This window comes from Numenius arquata, chromosome 2 (genome assembly GCF_964106895.1).
Source record: "Numenius arquata chromosome 2, bNumArq3.hap1.1, whole genome shotgun sequence".
NCBI lineage: Eukaryota > Metazoa > Chordata > Aves > Charadriiformes > Scolopacidae > Numenius > Numenius arquata.
Genome location: NC_133577.1, coordinates 102,737,918 through 102,757,096, shown reverse-complemented (window position 1 = coordinate 102,757,096; position 19,179 = coordinate 102,737,918). Strand labels below are relative to the sequence as shown.

The 19,179-nt window shown below is 37.1% G+C and overlaps 1 protein-coding gene across 1 annotated transcript in view; it reads left to right on the top strand.

Annotated features, from left to right (window-relative positions):
* The window catches only part of DOCK4 (dedicator of cytokinesis 4), a 163,669-nt gene that overhangs the window by 60,634 nt on the left and 83,856 nt on the right, over positions 1–19,179 (top strand). Inside the window, exons 16-19 of the mRNA XM_074167652.1 lie at positions 10,385–10,509; positions 11,989–12,151; positions 13,736–13,842; positions 14,517–14,673. Of these exons, the coding sequence (XP_074023753.1) occupies positions 10,385–10,509; positions 11,989–12,151; positions 13,736–13,842; positions 14,517–14,673 (552 nt within the window). The remainder of the gene's footprint in view (positions 1–10,384; positions 10,510–11,988; positions 12,152–13,735; positions 13,843–14,516; positions 14,674–19,179) is intronic.

Sequence of the window (19,179 nt, the reverse complement as noted above, 5' to 3'; positions counted from 1 at the left end):
AGGGTCTATTTGTTGTATTACTGTTGAATTTGTAATTTGAATCAAATGAGTACTGTAGATAATATGGTTGCTAACAGTGGAAGCAGTTTTAGTGAGCACACTGTAACTCCCATTAAGAAACCTTTCTCTATTTATTTATGGTTTAGTGACCTTCTGCTCTGTGTTATCAAGTTTTCTACGTTCTATAAATACCTCTCATAACCCCTTACTTTCCAGTTGTGAAATAATGTGATGTACTAAACTGCAAAAAACATGTTATAGTAGAGTACTGTGTAATCAGCTGCTGGAGAAATTTCTCAACTCAAATTCAAAGAACAGGGCAGGCTCAGCTTGTCCCTTTTTTAGTTAAAAAAAAAAGAGTTTCTAGTGTGCTGCTTTCTCAGTCCAAACATGCATTCCTCACTTTAGAAAATGTACAACGTTTATTCTATGTTTACTGGCATAAAAGAGGTTCTTCCTAAAGAGAAATAATCATCTTACTCTTGGAATAACAATTTCCAAGGGCTAACCAGAGCAGTATGCCCGAGGCGCTGAAATGCCCGCAGGAAGCTAGCCTTTGAAATGCTTTTTTCTTTTAAAGCTCCCCTTTCATTTTGTTTCTCTTTTAGTGTCTTTTTTCAGAGATAAATTAGAGAACTTCATCTTTTGCCACTGGAAATGGTCATTAATTAGATCTTATTTTATATTTTTGTTGAAAGTAAGTATATTGCTGTGGCTAATTAGCACTTAGGTTAGGGCTCTGAACCAGACTCTCTTGAATTATTCAAGAAGAAATACTTCATGCTGCTAAACTACAGTATCTCTTTTATAAATGCCATATTTTAAGTCTCTGTCCTATTCTGGTGCATTTAAACTCTGTGACCTTCATTTTTTGTCACATCAATCCTTTTCTTTACAGTTTTTTGCTGTTAAAAGTAACTAGGATCAGCATACATGCAAAACCAGAATTTTTTTGACAATAATAATGCATGTTTTTATAGAACAATGCTTTTTATGTCACCGGAGCCTGACAGGGTGAAGCCAGAGAATACTCTTTGCAGGACCCGTGGAATTTTTTAATGAAGAACTCCAAGTTTTTTAGGAAATTAAGTAGATGGGTAGAAAAAAGCATATGATTCAAAAAGTCTGTGAAATAAGTAACTCTAGGTGACAGAAGAAAGACAGGCAGTGAAAGTATCATCTTGTGAGTCTAATCAACATGCATTTTCTATGTTTAACCAGAATTGAAAGGCAGATTCCATGCAACCACTAGTAAACTCCTTTCCAGCATCCTGGTGTGGCGGTCTGCAGATGCGCAAGCTGGTATTCTCAGAAAGCTTTGTATAGCATTGAAGGACAGCTGTGCTTACCCCTTAGATTTCTGTGTTCACCATTTCCTGAAAGGACAGACAACCACATCATTACTTAGTATATAAAATTTAGCTTTAAATATTTATGAGTATACTATACTTTCGGAGCAGTACTTTAAGTTGGATTAACGTACATAATAGGCAATGGACCACGAAAGCCCTTATGTATTTTTCTATACATTTACCAGCTTTTTTGCTATTTTATGTAGTGCACTCTTATGGAGTCTGTTTCCAAATTTGACTTACAGCATCTGTATCGGTGCATAACTTCGGTGCTGCATATGCTCGTGTGTTCTAGCACATATGCATGTACATATTCTTTCGCATCTTTGTGGAAGATATCTAATTCCATGAAGAAGCCTGATCATTAGTCTGTGTTGTCTGGAGGTTTTAGAATTGGAGTAAACCCTAGCACAGCTGTTTGTCTAAATGAGGACTTACTGGAGGAGCCATAGTAAACAGACTCTAAACTATCATGTGGTAAGCATTCATATAGCTGCATATCTTCTTTTCTTGTGCTTATCAGACCAGAACTGCACCCACTTTCCTTAAGCTGTATTGTTCTTAATAGTGCTAAGTCTGTTAGTGGTAGGAGTTGTCTTGACTCCTTGGTACATGCAAAGCCAAAACCCATTCAGTATAATACATTAGCACATAAAGTAAAGCAATCTCATGTGTTTCTGTAGAATCCTTTTTTGACTAGGCAATTAGGTTAGGTCCAGCCCTTACTTCCTGGAATATTGCCTACAAACTTTCTCTGTGCAACTTTGTCTATAATATAAAGGTAATTTTTATTTAAAACAGCTATAGATGCAAATTTGAAAGGCTGTGTATCTTATAGAGGGCAGCAGCTCACCTCCAAATGTCTTAGTCCATAAAAGGTACTGCAGCGTATAAACTATTGGCTTGTTGGCTGACATCTCAACAGATTTTCATAGATGGATATCAATTAGCTATAGACACCCTTTTTCAGTTTATGATCTGAATTTGGCTTGTAATTCTTCCCTCTGAATTGGTCCTCTTCTAATCCTGTGATATAATTTCGCAAATAACAGCTAAAGACTTTACATGAAGCTGCAGTATTAATTTCTGTAATGGAATTTCATACTTTCAGACTTATTTATCAAACGATAAAAGTCACATTTTGTTTCTCAATGTTATATCTTTTTTTTTTTTTTACAATTTCTGGTCATTCAGTAGATACAATGAGCTGCCCAGGATGTTGCAGTGCTTTTCAGTTTCCTACATTAAATTTTCATATGTTTAATTTAGGAAGAATAACTTTGTGGTGTTTTTTTACCATCACATCTGCATGGCTTTGCATTTGTCAACTTTTAACCTCGTTAGATATCCTTTAGCTGTCCAGTTAAATCTCATCAGAATCCTTCTTTGAAAGCTACTGAATATACTCATTACTCCTTCATCTGGATTATTAAAAGGTCTTTTATTCTTTTCATGTGCAAGTACGCGCTCTCCAATCTTTCTTACTTTCTATTTTCAGAAGATTTTAAAATGAAACTGGAACTAGAATCTTTGTCTTTTTATACAAATGATCTCACAAAATGCTATCCTTGTGATAACATGCATTTTTCAATGATGTGGTTTTGACTAGAAGCATATTCTGTCTTTCAAAGCTTAGAATAAGAGTACGGAGAGCAAAATGTAAAGAAAGCTATGGAATCTGTTCTCTTCATCATGGTAAGCGTCTATCTGTCAGTGAGCTTGGACTTAGTAGAGAGTTGTTGATTCTAGGAAAAGAAATATATGTCTAACACACTTAAGCCTTTTCTCCCACGAGCAGTGGTATGCTTTTTTCCAATCTTCTTTATCCTGTATGGAGTACAAACAGCCTGAATTTAACACCTGCCGCTGTTTACTGTTCTGATTTCCAAGAATCCAGAAATATGTATTTTTAATTACTGAAAGTGATATTGCCTGGATATATTAGTTACACAAAATATGTTTAAGCAATATTGTGAAGTAAAGACACCCTGAATTTTGACCTTTCACGGAACTGTAGTACTCTGTGGGGAATACCCTCTGCTTTCCAAATCCTATTTTAATACTTTTTTAAAGCTTTGATCCTATCAAAGGAACTATCATTTCTACAAGTCACTGGAGAAAACAAAGATACTAATACATGACTACATACTTGGTTAGACAAGTGCAAGGAACTTCTGTATTGTTTTCCTTCTCCTCTCCATCTCCTCTGTCTTATTTTCTTGGTTCATTAGGAACTGAAGGAAAAATAGAAGAGAACTATGGAAAGGGAAGAAAAGCCAGAATTTAATTGGGCTTCCCTTGATTTAAAGTGTCTGGAAGTGGAGAACAGGGAAAGGGGCCTTCTGAGTTAATAGTATTTGGAAGAGTAAGCTGGCTTTCTTTTGAGTGTAGAATAAGTAGTAGTGATGCATGTGAAGTCTATAAAAGGATAGTTACGGCTTGGAAGTCTTTCTTCAATAAAACAGGTAAGGACCACTAGCAAACTAACAAGTGAATGATTTAGCTCTGTAAAAATAAATGGTCTTCCAAAATTCTCTTGAAAATATTTTCTTTATATTGTAGTTATGCAAAATCAACAGGTCAAAATTTTCTGTTTAAAAAGCTTGTAAGTCTTTTATTCCCCATTTGTTGAAAGTAACTTGTTTTACACCTCATCGTTAAAAGGAAGAGCAAAAAAAGAAGTCACAGAGCAATTGGGTCGTACCTGGCAGATCTACAATCCATTTGAAATCTTAAAGTATTACAGTTTGAGAACCCCTTGTAAAAAGGCATTTTATTTGCTTAATCAGCTGTTTTCTGATGAGCGTTTCTCAGGGCTTGTTGAGAGTTTCTGTAATAAAGCTGAAAATACAAATAATGTTCTGTTGAAAAAGGACAGTAGGGTAACTGAGAAAAGGAATCTGTTTATTCATCTTTGCCTTTGATTTAAATGCCAAAGCTTACTTCATCCAATAGTAAAAAGGCAGTAGTGTTACCAGTCACCAATGCTCCTGAAATTCTAACACATGCTTTAATGTTTGCCTTATATAAACAAGAATATCAGTGACAATATTTTTCCCTGGAAAAAGGGAAACATTGCACCCATTTTTAAAATGGGTAGAAAGGAGAACCCTGGGAACTACCAAACTATCAGCCTCACCTCTGTGCCTTGGAAGATCATGGAACAGGTCCTCCTAGAAGCTATGCTAAGGCACATGGAGGACAGGGAGGTGATTCAACATAGCCAGCACGTCTTCACCAAGGGCAAGTCCTGCCTGACCAACCTGTTGGCCTTCTATGATGGAGTGACTACATCAGTGGACAAGTGCTATAGATGTCATCTGTCTGGATTTCCGTAAGGTCTTTGACATGATCCCCCACAGCATCCTTCTCTCTAAATAGGAGAGATGGATTTGATGGGTGGACTGTTGAGTGGATGAGGAATTGGTTTGATTGTAACATCCAAGAGGGTAGTGGTCAACAGCTCAATGTCAATGGCTAAGTAGAGATCAGTGATGAGTGGTGTCCCTGAGAGGTCTTTACTGGGACCAGTACTGTTTAATATCTTCATCAATGCCATAGTGGGATCAAGTGCATGCTCAGGAAGTTTGTGGATGAAACCAAGCTGAGTGGTGCAGTTGACACGCCACTGTGACAGTAGCTACACAGCTCTTGTCCCATTCTATAAAGTATTCTAAGGAACTTTTCTCAAACATTTTGCATCCACAAGATTTACATCCTGGATAATACCATTTTGTCTGTGCCACATCCAGAGATTTTCAGTCTCTACAACTGAAATTGTTTTAAGAACTGTTCTAGTCATGTTTAAGGTATAAAACAAAGCAACTCATTAGCTTGTATTTTACAGACATGTAAAGGAAAAGGAAGTTTCTCTAAAACAAAGTATGTTTTCTGCTCCTTTTCAATTCATGGTTCTAAAGGACCTATAATTCTGAGCAAACCTTTCAAAAACGCAGTTCCTAACAAAAGCTCCTAGTGATTTCTGTGTAATTATTTTTAAATTAGTGGCTGCTGTCAGGACAGTTTAGATTTGCACACTGAAAGCTATAACTATCAGAGATGCTATCTCATTCAAATACAATCACGCTGTGTTTTGTTCCAGTACTAAATAATCAAATTGGAATTTATTTCACTAGAAAGCTTTTCAAGGATAGCTGGCAAACTAAACTCCCTTTTCTTTCTAATAGACAGCTACCTTTGATCTTTGACATCTATCTTCAGTTTGAAAACCCTGTTCAATATTAATATACTACAAGAAATTCTGCAGTTCTAAATGTGGTTGGAATATGAGAAAAGTCTTGTTGTAATACTTGTGTTGCAGTTGTAACTCACAGCTTCCTCAGTGTAGGTTTAGAAACAGTTCTGTGATGAAGGATCATTACTTTGACACTTAGGTACAAATGTTTCTAGCAAAATAAAAGAACAAACAGTACATTCATACAAATGTTCTCCTGACACTTGTCCTGATCTGACCTTCTCCACACTAGTGATTACTTGTGTTGCTCCTGTTATCTGAGGTTCAGTGGAAGCATTCAGACCTCTCTGAGCTGTGGGATGCTGTCGTATAGGTCGTGGGTGTACGTATAGGTGCTGGGAATACACCAACAGCAGACCAGTGGTTGTAGGTCAGGAGCAGCAGGTCCTGAACAGTGGTGATGCAGCCTCCTATCTATGAAGGAAAGGCAGCCTGCTGAGCCATCCCATAATAAAACTGCATGGTGGAGATAATAGGACCCCTGAGCAGGCATTGTCATCTCCAACCTGAAAATTACTCCTGGCTCTTTTCTCTTTACTGCTCACTTAAAATTTGTGGTTTATGGTTGGCAGTTTTAGGAATGCTGAATCATAGAATCTTCAAGGTTGGAAGGGACCTTTAAGATCATCAAGTCCAACCATCAACCTAACACTGCCAAAACCACCACTAAACCATGTCCCTCAGCACCACATCTACACGTCTTTTCAATACCTCCAGGGATGGTAACTCCACCACTTCCCTGGTCAGCCTGTTCCAATGTTTGATAACCCATTCGGTGAAGAAGTTTTTCCTAATATCAAATCTAAACCTCCCCTGGCACAACTTGAGGCCATTTCATCTTGTTGTATCGCTTGTTAGTTGGGAGAAGAGACCGACCCCCACCTCTCTACAGCCTCCATTCAGGTAGTTGTAGTGAGTGATATGGTCTCCCCTCAGCCTTATTTTCTCCAGGCTGAACAACACCAGTTCCCTCAGCTGCTCTTCGTAAGACCTATTCTCTAGACCCCTCACCAGCTTTGTTGTCCTTCTCTGGACTTGCTCCAGCACCTCAATGGCTTTCTTGTGGTGACCCCCATTCGTTAAACGTGTCCTTCAGCAGTCAGTGTTGTGTTTGTTTTGCGACTTTGATTGGCCTTTCCTCCTGCTCCTTGTAATTGTGTCTTTCATGTAATTGGTACTGTTAAGGTCTCTGTTCTCTGCTCCTATTCAGGCTTTGGACACTTCATTGCTAGTTGAATTGAACTCATGAAGCTTCTTCCGTTTCTTCTTAGGTCAGAAACCTTCAGCTGTAATGTGCCTGATTAGTACCTACATCTGGGGCAGGAAGGGTTTGGAGTTTTTCCTCTCTCAGCCTGTAAATAGTCCTTTCAAGATATTTTTGCCAGGTCAAAGCTGAAATGTATTGGCAGGACCATATGAAGAGGCAGGTACTGCCAATGCTGTGCTGTACGCGTTTTGATTTAACAACCCAGACATTTCAATTCAGCACTTTTCACATACAATTAAATTCACTTACCATAGTAAATGTCCCTGCAGAATATGCACTTAACTTTCTCGTGCAGCACAAGTGTTAAGGCTGTATAATCATCCACATCACTGCAGCTTTAAGTTTTTTTGTTAAATTTTATGGAACTTCAATTTCCATATGGCTCTAGCCCCCACTTCATAGTAGAAGTTCTTGTAGGAGTGCTTCAGTCTGTAGCTTTTCATATTTAAAAAATATTTAATATTTAAAAATCTGGTCAGTGATGTGGACAGTGGGATTGGGTGCACTCTCAGCACCCAATGTGACTCAGCACCGATGTGTCAGTTTCCCCATGTGACTAAGCTGTGTGGTGCAGTCAACATGCTGGAGGAAGGGGATGCCATCCAGAGGGACCCGGACAGGCTTGAGAGGTGGGCCCGTGCAAACCTCATAAAGTTCAACCAAGCCAAGTGCAAGGTCCTGCACCTGGTTCATGGCAATCCCAAACACAAGTACAGGTTGGGTGGAGAATGGATTGAGAACAGCCCCGAGGAGAGGGACTTGAGGAAGTTGGCTGACAGTTTGCTCTGTTTAAAGAGGAAAAAATGTGATATTCACCGAGTTTTGTCTGGGCTAGGTCATGAAATGTGTGGTAGAAATGGTTGTTTGGTTATGTTTCTGTGAAGACCCCATGGAAAATTGAAATAATTCCTTGCTGATAAATAACAGTAATGACTGAATGTAGCACAAATGCATGTAGAATTTAAGTTAATCTTTAAAGAGGAATTGCTGCAACTACAAGTTGTGTGCCAAAATCAGTTATATCACAAAGCTTCTCTTTTCAATTGTCATTTTTTCTGAATGTAAGACTTTTGAAAGTGACCGACTGCCAGCACTAAGTAGAACTGATCCTAGTATAAGCATATGCTAAGCAAGGACTCAACATATTGTATGCTCTGTATTAGCTTTTAAATCTTTTGTAAGAATTACTGCAATGTGGAAATAATCAGAATCTAGTAGTTTTAAGGGTAATTTTGTGACCTGAATAAACATACCAACAGCTTTACTGATTCAGATCAAGGGCCCATCTGAATGTTGTAAACAGACACCTAAGGAAGAGTAAGAACTGAGCATGCATATATGCATGTATGGTAATTACCCCCCTGATGCTCTCCCAGCCTCCAGCTATTTTCAGCTCAAGGGATTTCCTGAGCTGCTTGTGATTGTCTGTTTCATATCCTTTAGTGGGTCTTCCTTCCATGATTTCTCCATTCTTCCCTTGAACCCTTATTCATTTCTCACATTCACAACATCCTTTGAAAGGTTTCAGTTTGTGTTTGTTTTGGGATTGCTTTTGGGTCGGTTTGTTTTTTTCCTACAAGTCTTTCTGTCCGTTGCCTGAATAACCACCGCCTTTTTCTTATTTTGAACCTGGTTTCCACCAGGAACCAGAGATTGATCCAATGATTGCACACGCTTATTCAGTTCTTTCATCCTTGACGTCACACAAAACTCTTAAGTGAATACCACCTGGTATTTAGTTCTGTTTATTCTGTCTAGCTGTACTCTAGCCTCTGTCCATAGTTGTTTCAGAAGATAATTGATAATAAGGTAATACAGTAGCAGATTCCCACACACACCTTTTTTTTATGGGCATGGTTCTTGAGGGCTTCATAGTATAGCAGTTTCCTCTTGCCATTTTTTTCCCCCCTCATTTGGCAATGGTTTAGATTGTGCTTTGGAGGAATCATTTAATTATTTTGCATAGAGTGATGGAGTAATGTTATAAAAATATTATAAGACTGCAGCAAGATCATTGTTTCTGGTACTTAAAAATCACTGGAGAGTTGCATGCAGTAAAATAAATGCGAGAAATGTGAAATGAGAGTATCCTGGAAAGTTCAAGCAGATCAAATTCTGCTTGCACATTAAAATGAAGCCAGAAATTGAAGATACACTAATTATTTATCAGTTACATATCTTTCAATTAATTTTACCCACAGTACAAGTATCCATCTCATGTTTCACTTCTAAGGGTTACACCTATAAGTACACAAAACTGTCATACTTGGTTTCTTTTCACCAGTGCTCAGTGAAAGTCTGCTTTTTTAATTTGAGTTATGCTAAACTTGCATTTCACTAGATGAAAGCAATATTCTCAGTTTCTTTTTCTACTAAATCTAGACATCAGAATTTTAGAAGATGGTCCTTGTTATTACGCTGTTCATCCTTCATTTTTCTAGTGTTTCACAAGCAAAGGCCAATTGCTTCTGAGTAGTTCTAGTAATATTTGTCCAGAGCTAGATTAGTTTACACTTTTTAGAAATAGATTTAGCATCTTCAAACAGAACAGGGGCTTCCCTTCTGTGTGACTCCAGTCACCACCAGTACTGCTTCTCCCCCACCCTCTCCCAACTGCCAAACAATCTTTCTTCCTTTCATCAATGATAAATTTTGTGGTTTGTGTCAATTGAAACTAAAATAAAATTACTATTGATCTCATCCAGAAGATCTAGTTACCATCTGACAGAATACTTAGCATGTATTAACGTGCAAAGAATTTGAATTTCAACATGCTGACAGTATTTAATAACTTGTACATACTGTGTAACACAGGTAGTGCCTGTGTTGGATTTGTAGTTTGAATGTGTTGATGAAGACTTTAATTTCTCAGAAGCCTTTCCAATAAGAGAAAAATAAGCTAAGCTAACTTTTTGCTACAAAACTTCAAAACACCCTGTCAGTGTAAAATATGTCAAGATCTTTTAGATCAGACAGACAGATTTAAATGCTAGCGATCTGGGAAGCCTGCCCTCCTAATGGAAGGAACTCCAACCTCTTGTTTGTTGCTTCTTCAAAGTAATGTACTTTCTTTTGAGTTTAAGTGTAAAAAAGTTGTAATCAGTTCTTCAAGGAGACATTAAACAGAGAAATGTAAAGATTAAAAATAATAAAAAACCCCACATTAATATTTCCTTAGATTAAAAGAGGGATTAAATGATCTGAAGCTAGACACCAGCTTCAGTATAGCTGGAGATACCACTGTGAAGACTGAAAAAAGCTAGATTAGTAAAAGCCCCTAAAATTAGTTCAGGTAATCTCTTGGGCTTTTAAAGGGAGGAAAATTTGTTGGTTTTCTTGGTTTCTGAAAACAATTGTTATTATTTAAATTCCAAAAATACTCATAAATTGTGGGTGTGATACCATCCTTTGTTTGGAAGAGAAGGTGAAAGTCTACTAAAGTACTAAAAGCAAAAAGTAAGCAAGTTGAACTGACTTTGCATATTTTGTGTTTGGTTTGGTTTTTTATAGGTGAAATGAGGAATGATTTATATATCACTGTAGAAAGAGGAGAATTTGAGAAAGGAGGGAAAAGTGTGGCCAGAAATGTGGAAGTGACAATGCACGTTGTGGACAGCAGTGGTCAAATTTTAAAGGTATCTTTGTTATATGCTTTTCCTTTCTGAAGTTAATTTTGATACATTTTTTTCAGATGTAAATCATCTGTGCTGTTATTTGAAGAGTACAAAAGTGCTTTGGAAAGGTCATGTTTATCTTTTGCTGTCTTTAGATATTCAAAGTATTTCTACTTTGCTTAAAACCTTTTTAAAATGCATGTTTGTTTTATTTCTGTGATCAATTACGTGATTCAGAAAAACACCTATAAATGCCAACTAAATAACTAATGATTCCATTAAGCTACTGGAAAATGTTGAAGCAAGATCCAGTTTTGGAGAATTTTTTATTTCATAATAATTTCTCATAGTAGGCATGCATTTCCTCATGTTACACAGAATATGTTTCAATCATTTTCATTTTTTGTCTGATTTTAATAAATCAGAGATCCTTGATGCAAAAATGACTTAACGTGTATCAATAAAAGAATAAAGTAACGCTCCTTCTTTTCTTCAGGTTTCATTGCATGCTACTGGTGATAGCTTACAAACAGGCACTGTTTCATATTTTAGTTATTAATAGGTGGCTGTTTCTCATATTTTTTTTCTGTACCAAAAGATTTCTGTTCATCCTTTTCCATACATATTTAGCATCTTTTTTTTTTTTTCCCCCTTTATTTGAAAGTACATTTTTCCCATGTTCTGCATGATATTGAGGACTGTGGGATGACAAAATGAAAAAACTGACACAAATAGTCTGGTGCAAATTGTGTGTGTGTGTATGTGAAGTGAGATTGTGCATATAAACGCATGGTATGTGATGTACGTATGGTTTTTTATATATAAAATATATATACTTATGTCTACGTGTATATATATATACACCCATAAAAAATAAAGGATATTGAGATGCAAAGGTGATTGCTCGTAACTGCTGAGGAGAAAAGCTATTGCTTACCTTTCCCACAGAGAATTAATAGGTATCCCCAAGTGAGGACTTAGACAAATCCATTTGCCTACTTTACTATGCAGATAATATCATGGGTGTTGGAAAGGCAACAAACATTTTGCTTATTCCTAATCAGGGAATCCAGATAACAGCAGGGTTACAGGCTTATTTCAGAGGACTCAAGATCTTAAGCCCGGGCTGTTCTTGTCTCAGTTAAATTCTTGTTTGTTGCTTGGGCATGACACTGGATGGACCATGCTGTGTCATGGGACTACACATCACATTTGTCGCTTAAGCCTTCATAATCACCTGGTGCCCCCTATTATAATACTTTGATTCTCATTGGTGTGAATGATTCTTGCCTTGTTTTCTAATCAGCAAATATTAACATATTAACAATATCAAAGTACTACTATTTTTGTGGGGTTTAAGATATTTAGCATTATACCATGTGACATTTATGATATGAATGTAAATATTAAATAGTCTTCTTTGTAAGAACAGTCCTTGATGACATTTTGTCAGTGAACTAATCTGCCTTTAATCTCTAATCGATACTTTTTCTTCATTAGGATTTTATCTCATTTGGCTCCGGAGAGCCCCCAGCCAGCGAATACCATTCCTTTGTGCTTTATCATAACAATGGTCCCAGATGGGCCGAGCTGCTGAAACTTCCTATTCCTGTGGATAAATTCAGAGGAGCACACATTCGCTGTGAATTCCGGCACTGTTCCAGTAAGTGCTGTTCATGACTTCTGCTAGTCCTCTCTGTTACAGCTGCATCAGCACATGAGTTTCCATAATACCTCAGGAAAAAGACAGCTGCGTGAACTTTCTGTTTAATGCTTTCAGGACACAGCTTCTCAGGTTTGCAGCATTACGTGGTGGAACTCAGTGCTTTGGCAAAGCCTACCAGGCTTTACCAAGAGAAACCAGTCTAGTTTTATTAAATGGAAAGCAGCAACATTGCAGCTGGAAATATGAACAGAATTTCAGGGAAACTCAAAATGTGAATTTAGAATCTACCTGGTGAATTATCCAAAATTATACCTGTTCCTTAGCACATGTTTAGGAATCTAGCCAATGGGAAACATATTAGATCTATCATTGAAAATTAATATCACTTTTGTATTGCTTTTTTTTTTTTTACTTATAAAATTCCAAAATTCTCTAAGCATTCTGAACAATTTCAGAGATCATTTTGAGGTAAAAATTGAATGTGGGTCCACGTTCTGCATACCAAGCTATGTGAGACACGTCTCATAGGTAAGGTGCTGACTGCTGTCAAGTTTGTAGAGAAAGGTGGATAAAATTGGACATCTTTTAAACTGCTGCTGTTGTTTGGCTCTTTTTGGTGATGTAGGTATAGCAAGATTTGATTATTTAGATTGCCTTTGTGGAAAGTGGCACACATTAAGTGATAATATAATTAGATTCAGGTACATAAACTTCAAAATGTAAGGAACAGGTAGCACAGGAAGAAATTTGCATTGATTTCTTTTTAAGGTTTCTTTTATAAGTTATGAAGTAATAAAGGAAAAACGTCAGTGGTATGTTTCAAACATGATACATTTTTGCACAGTATTTCTTATGCAGTACAAGTTGGATATTTTGGTTATGATTGTCTACACCACCCAAACTGTGCTAAATCCAGACTCAGAAGTCATATATACACACATTTGATGAAAAATTGGTAGATTTTCAATTGTGTTCAGCATCTGAACTCATTGGCTTCAGTCAAATCTGTGCCATCTCAGTGTTTTGTAGTCTGCTTCATAGGTGATAGATGAGTTTTGGACTTTGATCTTAGGCATCCAAGTTTGAAAATGTTATCTGCTGTCTAACATTCATGTAAGGAACAGTGACATCTTCAGTCGTATCTGTAGAGGAAGATGCTTTATTTGAAAATGTAAGTGCAGTGTAGCCTGAGGCTGACCTAAAATGGAGACGAGTAGGTAGAAGCTACTATAGGGGATAATTGTCACAAAAGAACCCCTTTCTCTTCATGTTTGACTGGCGAGGTCACATTCATTTGGGTTTCCTCGCATTCTATGCATTGCTAAGACAGTGTATTTAGTGGCTTCTATTATTTGCTGTTAATAAATACCAAATCATTCCAGAATACTGCTTTCTGATTTACAGTGAGATAAAAGAAACCATTACAGGCGATAATGTGCAAATCCGAAAAGAAATTTAAGATAATCTTAGTCTGACTAGCTGCAAATAGCTTCCAGTATACTTTCTTATGTTGTATTATATCCATTTGTCTAAAATGTATAATATTTACTTTAAGTGCTGCTATTTACATATGCATTTCAGCAAAAGAAAAGGGTGAGAAGAAGTTGTTCGGCTTTTCTTTCGTGCCCCTGATGCAGGAAAATGGGAGGACTCTGCCAGATGGCACCCATGAACTCATTGTACACAAGGTAATTTGAATTAGTAATCATTAGCTGTAATGATTCCTCGGGAACATACTTTAAATGCCCAGAAACATTAGGGTGAGAAAGGCTGTATTCATTACCAAATAAGTGATAATCTTGTCACCATTAAAATAGCTATTGCTGATTGATTAATATTAATCTTTCTGCCACAAACTGCAGTTGAATCTAGGTGTGCGTTTCAGTGCACTGGTTTTACTAAATCTTACTATTATGTAATGGATTTCACAAAGGTAAGTTCAATTAAAACTCACAAAGCCAACCCCATGATACCCTCTTACTTAATTGCTGAAGCTGGAAAATCAAGCAAGCTCATTTATGCAGATCTACTCAATGTTATAATTTTTAGAGTTATTTCAGTTTTGTGGAATTTTTGCTTCCACATTTAGCAGTTATCTTTTTGTTTAGAGGATTTGATATGCTCCCAGGTAACTTTTAGTTTTTAACACCAGAACTTGTACCTATTCATTTGGCATACCCTCTGCAAATTTGTTATACTTCAATGTCAGTTGTGAAGCTATGATCCAAAACCAAGGCTATAACAGGCATAGTGAAAATTTTTCAATTTCTGGCAGAGGAACAATAATAATTCATACAATTTAAGGGTTTGGTCCTTTGTTTTTATGCAGCACAGTTATTTTAACTGTTTTTTTTTCTCACAGTGTGAAGAAAACACAAACCTTCAGGATTCTGGTCGCTACCTCAAACTCCCCTTTTCAAAGGGAATTTTCCTAGGAAACAACAGCCAAGCAGTAAAAACAACTAAAGAGTCCTTCTGGATTACATCCTTTCTCTGTTCCACTAAACTCACGCAAAATGGTAGGATATGTTGATTATTTAAAACATGATGAATTCAAATGAGTGTGATAGCTAGCCTTTTCTGTGCCAAGCAAGCATGGATGTACTCAAAAATAGCTTATGTTCTATCCATTTTACAAACTGGTTTTCTTCATAATTTTTTATATCCAGATGGAAACCAATGCAGCATGATAAACCACTGATTTTAAGTAGTTCAAGAAAGCTTTTTAGGTTAACATGATATTGGAATCAAATGCAGCACTCTTGGAATCAACTATCAAAACCCAGCTGCTTTACAAAACCTCTTAATCTGTTCGTTGTAGACTTTTTATTAAATACTTGCTGTAGGCTTTAGGCTGTGGCAGTTTGGTTTTAATTAGGCACATACTGCTTTTTTGTTGTATCACTTCTCTCCTTTAAGCCAACAAACATTTACTGCTACTTAAAACAATCTTATACACTGGATATAAGGAGCAGCAGATAGAAATATGCTTGAAAATGTGTTTGCACTCTACAATTGCTCTGTATAAAATTCTTAAGATTCTTGTCTATTTGCCATATTAACTACCATTTGTAACTGAAACAGTTTTCCACAAATTTCTAAATATTGTGTATTTGCTTGGTAATGTGTTTCTGACCATTCTTTGATATCCCCACAGTTTTATGTTATTTTTTCTAAGCTGTTTATCACAGTTTTAAGATCTTGCTTGTGTGTAAATATCTGTGTCTTTACCCTTCTTAAATGTATGATGATAAAATTGCTAATTGCTTGCAAAGTGTTATAGGTGTTTATCAACAACTAGAGCACCTTTTTAAATTGAAATAATCACCTTAATTTTCACCATTTAGTAGCAAGTGTCCAAAATAGAACTATGTGCAAGTGTTAAGTGGTCTGTTTCACTGTGCACATCCATTCTGTATTCCCATAGCAATTGGCTTCAAAGTAATAAAAGTTTGCCAATAAAAGATTTTCCCAAAGGTTGCTAATAGGCAATCAGAGACTGAATTTGCTTCAGTTAAAGGCCTTGATTCAGGAAATCACATGAATCTACTAGTACTTACACATGCCTGGAAGTGCTGCCTGGAACTTAAGTATCTCACTGATAAATAGTTGAGCTGTTGTCTGGGGTTATAATACCAATTTATGTTCATAGTACAGGAGTTATTTTGTATAAATCTAAATAGACGTGTGACACCAGGGCATAGAATTTCTTCTTTTTTTTTTTTTTTTGTTTTAACCATAGCCTGAGTAAGAGGGTGTAGAATATCTGAATAATACTGATCCCCTTTTCAGCTCTGAAAGAGTTAACAATTATTTCAGCAGTACTTCAGAGGGTGGAAATATTTTCAATAGACAGGCTCATATTTTCTCCAAGGATCTTCTTTGGGAAGTTCATCTTGGTGAGTTTCCAAATCCCCATTCTTTTAAACAAAAATTTGCCAAAACCTGTTGCATGCTCAGAAAATGAACATAGAGCAAAGCATGTGGATATTTGGTCATGTGAGCATTACCTCAGTTATCGCTGAGAGAATGTAGCATATTTATTAAAAAATACAGGATTAAAAAGATCTCTGTATTTACTTTTTTAGTAAACATTCGTATTAGTATTTCTGAAAATTGCTGATTATTTTTTAATCACTTTTTAAGTTTGGAAATTTCTCTGAAGTCCTCAGAGATCTGCCTGGGTCTACAAACAACAATGTCCAGCCTGGAAATGAATTGAAAATTATGATATTGGTCTGGCCATGGGGTGGGGGAGGACCCCGAACCCAGACTTGTAAAGGGTGTGACTGAATTGGGCCACAGCTTTACTCGCTTGCTGGGAAATTTTACTCAGCTGTCATTCTCTCATTGATTGTTCCCACATGCCATCAGCGCTCATGCATTTTAAAATTATGGGGACTGGGAGAAGGAGGCTGACTCCTGGTTCTTGGGACCCATATCTTCCTTACCCTGGGTACTTTGGAGGGTGTTTAGGATTATTTCCAAACAATTTTCAGAGACCTTCTAACCAGGGGAGTCAGTGCGTTCATCAACATATCTCATAAGAACGTGTTCTTATCTGTCTGCCAGTTAGCTTTTCCTTAGGTTGACTTTTGATCCTGGATAATTAATCAGTTAATTAAACAGATAGCAAAAAAGTATACCAGCTTTTATATGTTACATTCTGAGCTGGATTAGTAATATTTCATTATCCTAAAAAACCCCAAAAGAGTGAGAAAGAACACAGTATTTTTCTACTGAGTAGTTATCAATGCAGTCTTAGTTAGTTTTTGACGTATAGGCAGGATCTCTGCCTGCCAGAGACTCAGGATCCATCCAGCAAGTCAGAATATTTTAGCAAGTTGGCATCCACTCATTTCTCAGCGCTGATTGGCGCATCCCCAGTAGGCAGCTGTTCATCAGCAGAGCGACAAGCCATACAGCACGTCAACTGCAAGGCAGAGGTGTAATCCATCTATCTGCATTTTTAAAAAAGCCAAACTGGTGATTAATAAAGCAAAAGTAACAGGGGGCAGCTTTCCAGAGTGACCCTAGTTTGGAGGGAGTGTTGGAAACCACAGAAGCAGCCTGGTGGGAAAGCAATGCAGATTGCCAGTTCTGGAATTCGGCTTTTTCCTTTTGAAGTGCAGTAGTGCTACATCAGGCCAATTTCTGATGTGTTAGGATTTATAGGAGTGAGATGGAAAGATCATCCCAAACCACTTCCTTATATGCATGATCCTAAACCTTTTATTAAACCTAGCACTTTGGATTTAAATTACAGACTTTGAGAAGGAAGTGTTTTGTTTGGTAGGAATGGTAGGTCAGGTGTAGCCTATTTTAAATGCACATATGTGATCATGATTAAGGGAAGGCATTGGAAATGTTTTCTTCTTCAGCAAAGTTTATCAGCAGCATTGACTTTTTCCCTTTCCCAAAACTGTGTTTTCCTAGTGGGCCTATTTTTGGGGATGATTTTATATTCTCATTTCTTTTAATACATGACACGGTGCTATTCCTTCCCCTTGTGATTCACATGTCAGATTTTCTATTCGTGTCATTTACGCTTGGGCTATTCACTAATGTTATCTCAGCAATGTCTTTCCTCCTTAGCATTTCCCTTGAAATAAGTGCTTTGAAGTCAGTGTCTTACATTTGCTTTCTCTTTCTTTTTTAATCCCCCAACAAATCCCTAATTTTGAGTGTCAACTGTCTTCTACCAAGGTCCTGCAGCAAACCTGTAAAGAAGTGTTTTTCCTGCTATGAACTGACAGCTTCAGCTAGTCTCGCTACTCCTCAACTGAAGTTGAGGCTTAAACAGAATAAAGTGTAGAAGTCCATGTAATTATCCAAAAGACAAATGCGGTTCACTGGATTTGTAATGCCTGTTTCTTGAAAATTCCTGACAGAAGGAATAATAAGACCTAACATTGGTCCTTGGTCTTTGGGATGCGCCTCTGATGCATGTGTGGGACCCTTCAGCACTCCTTGTGCAACTCAAGGTTTTCTTTTAATCCAAAGCATTCCATACTGGCACAGCGTGAAGCAAAGCAAAAAAGAAATGCGTAAATGCATAAAAAGAATTAGTGCCCACCAAAATCAATTAAGGTAGCAAAATATTAGTGGAGTAGCATGTGGGGTGACTGCCATTAACAGTTCTGGCAAGATTTGAAAATAGGTAGAGATTTATTTAATGTTATGAAAGACTGAAATATTACTTCATTTTTTGTTGTGGGGGAGAGGAGATTTCCTGGAGCAAACTGGGAAAGAAATGACACAAAGATGGACGTGGCTCAAATGTTACTTGAGTGTGAAAACGTTCCATGATAGAAAGCACCCAAACAGTTGCTGAACCAAGAGGAAAACTTGCTATTAGCTTCTTAATTTGATAAGTACTGAGAACATTTTGGAGGAACTGGGTCCTTCTAAGACAATGCTGGACAGTGATCTACTAGACAGTAGTTCAGCTTAAACTGATACAATGGTTGGATAGCGGTTAAGGTTTTCTGCTTCAAATGGCCAAGCTTTCAGAAATTCTGAACAGCTGGTTAGTGAAACGTGGAAGTAATAAACTTGAATGTAGAGCAGCTTTGGGATTTATTTAATTCAACAGTTCAAAACTATGTGGAACTTTTACTGAATACAACTTGAAAGGAGTGCTGCAGACCTGAACAAGTGAGTCACGGGCAGAAAATGTGAGGAGTAAGCAGGGAAGCTGCAACAGAAGGGAGAAAAATAACAGCAATGTGTCAGAGTTCAGGATCAAGTGAAAACTGCTGAAAAACCAGGACACTTTTGCAAAACTCTGTTTTAGGGTATTGAATGGTATGGGACATGAAATTCCCAGTCTCATAGCAAGGTGGTTTTTTTAGCACAACTCTGAAGCTGAAAGCAATGACATATGACCGAAGAGTAATAAATATAGTACTTACATTTAAGACAGGTGGAAAAGCAGATATGTTAACTGGACCATACCTTTCTGATGAATTTTATGCAAGTATTTAGAAGAAATCATGGATGAAAAAATGGACATGTAGCTAAAT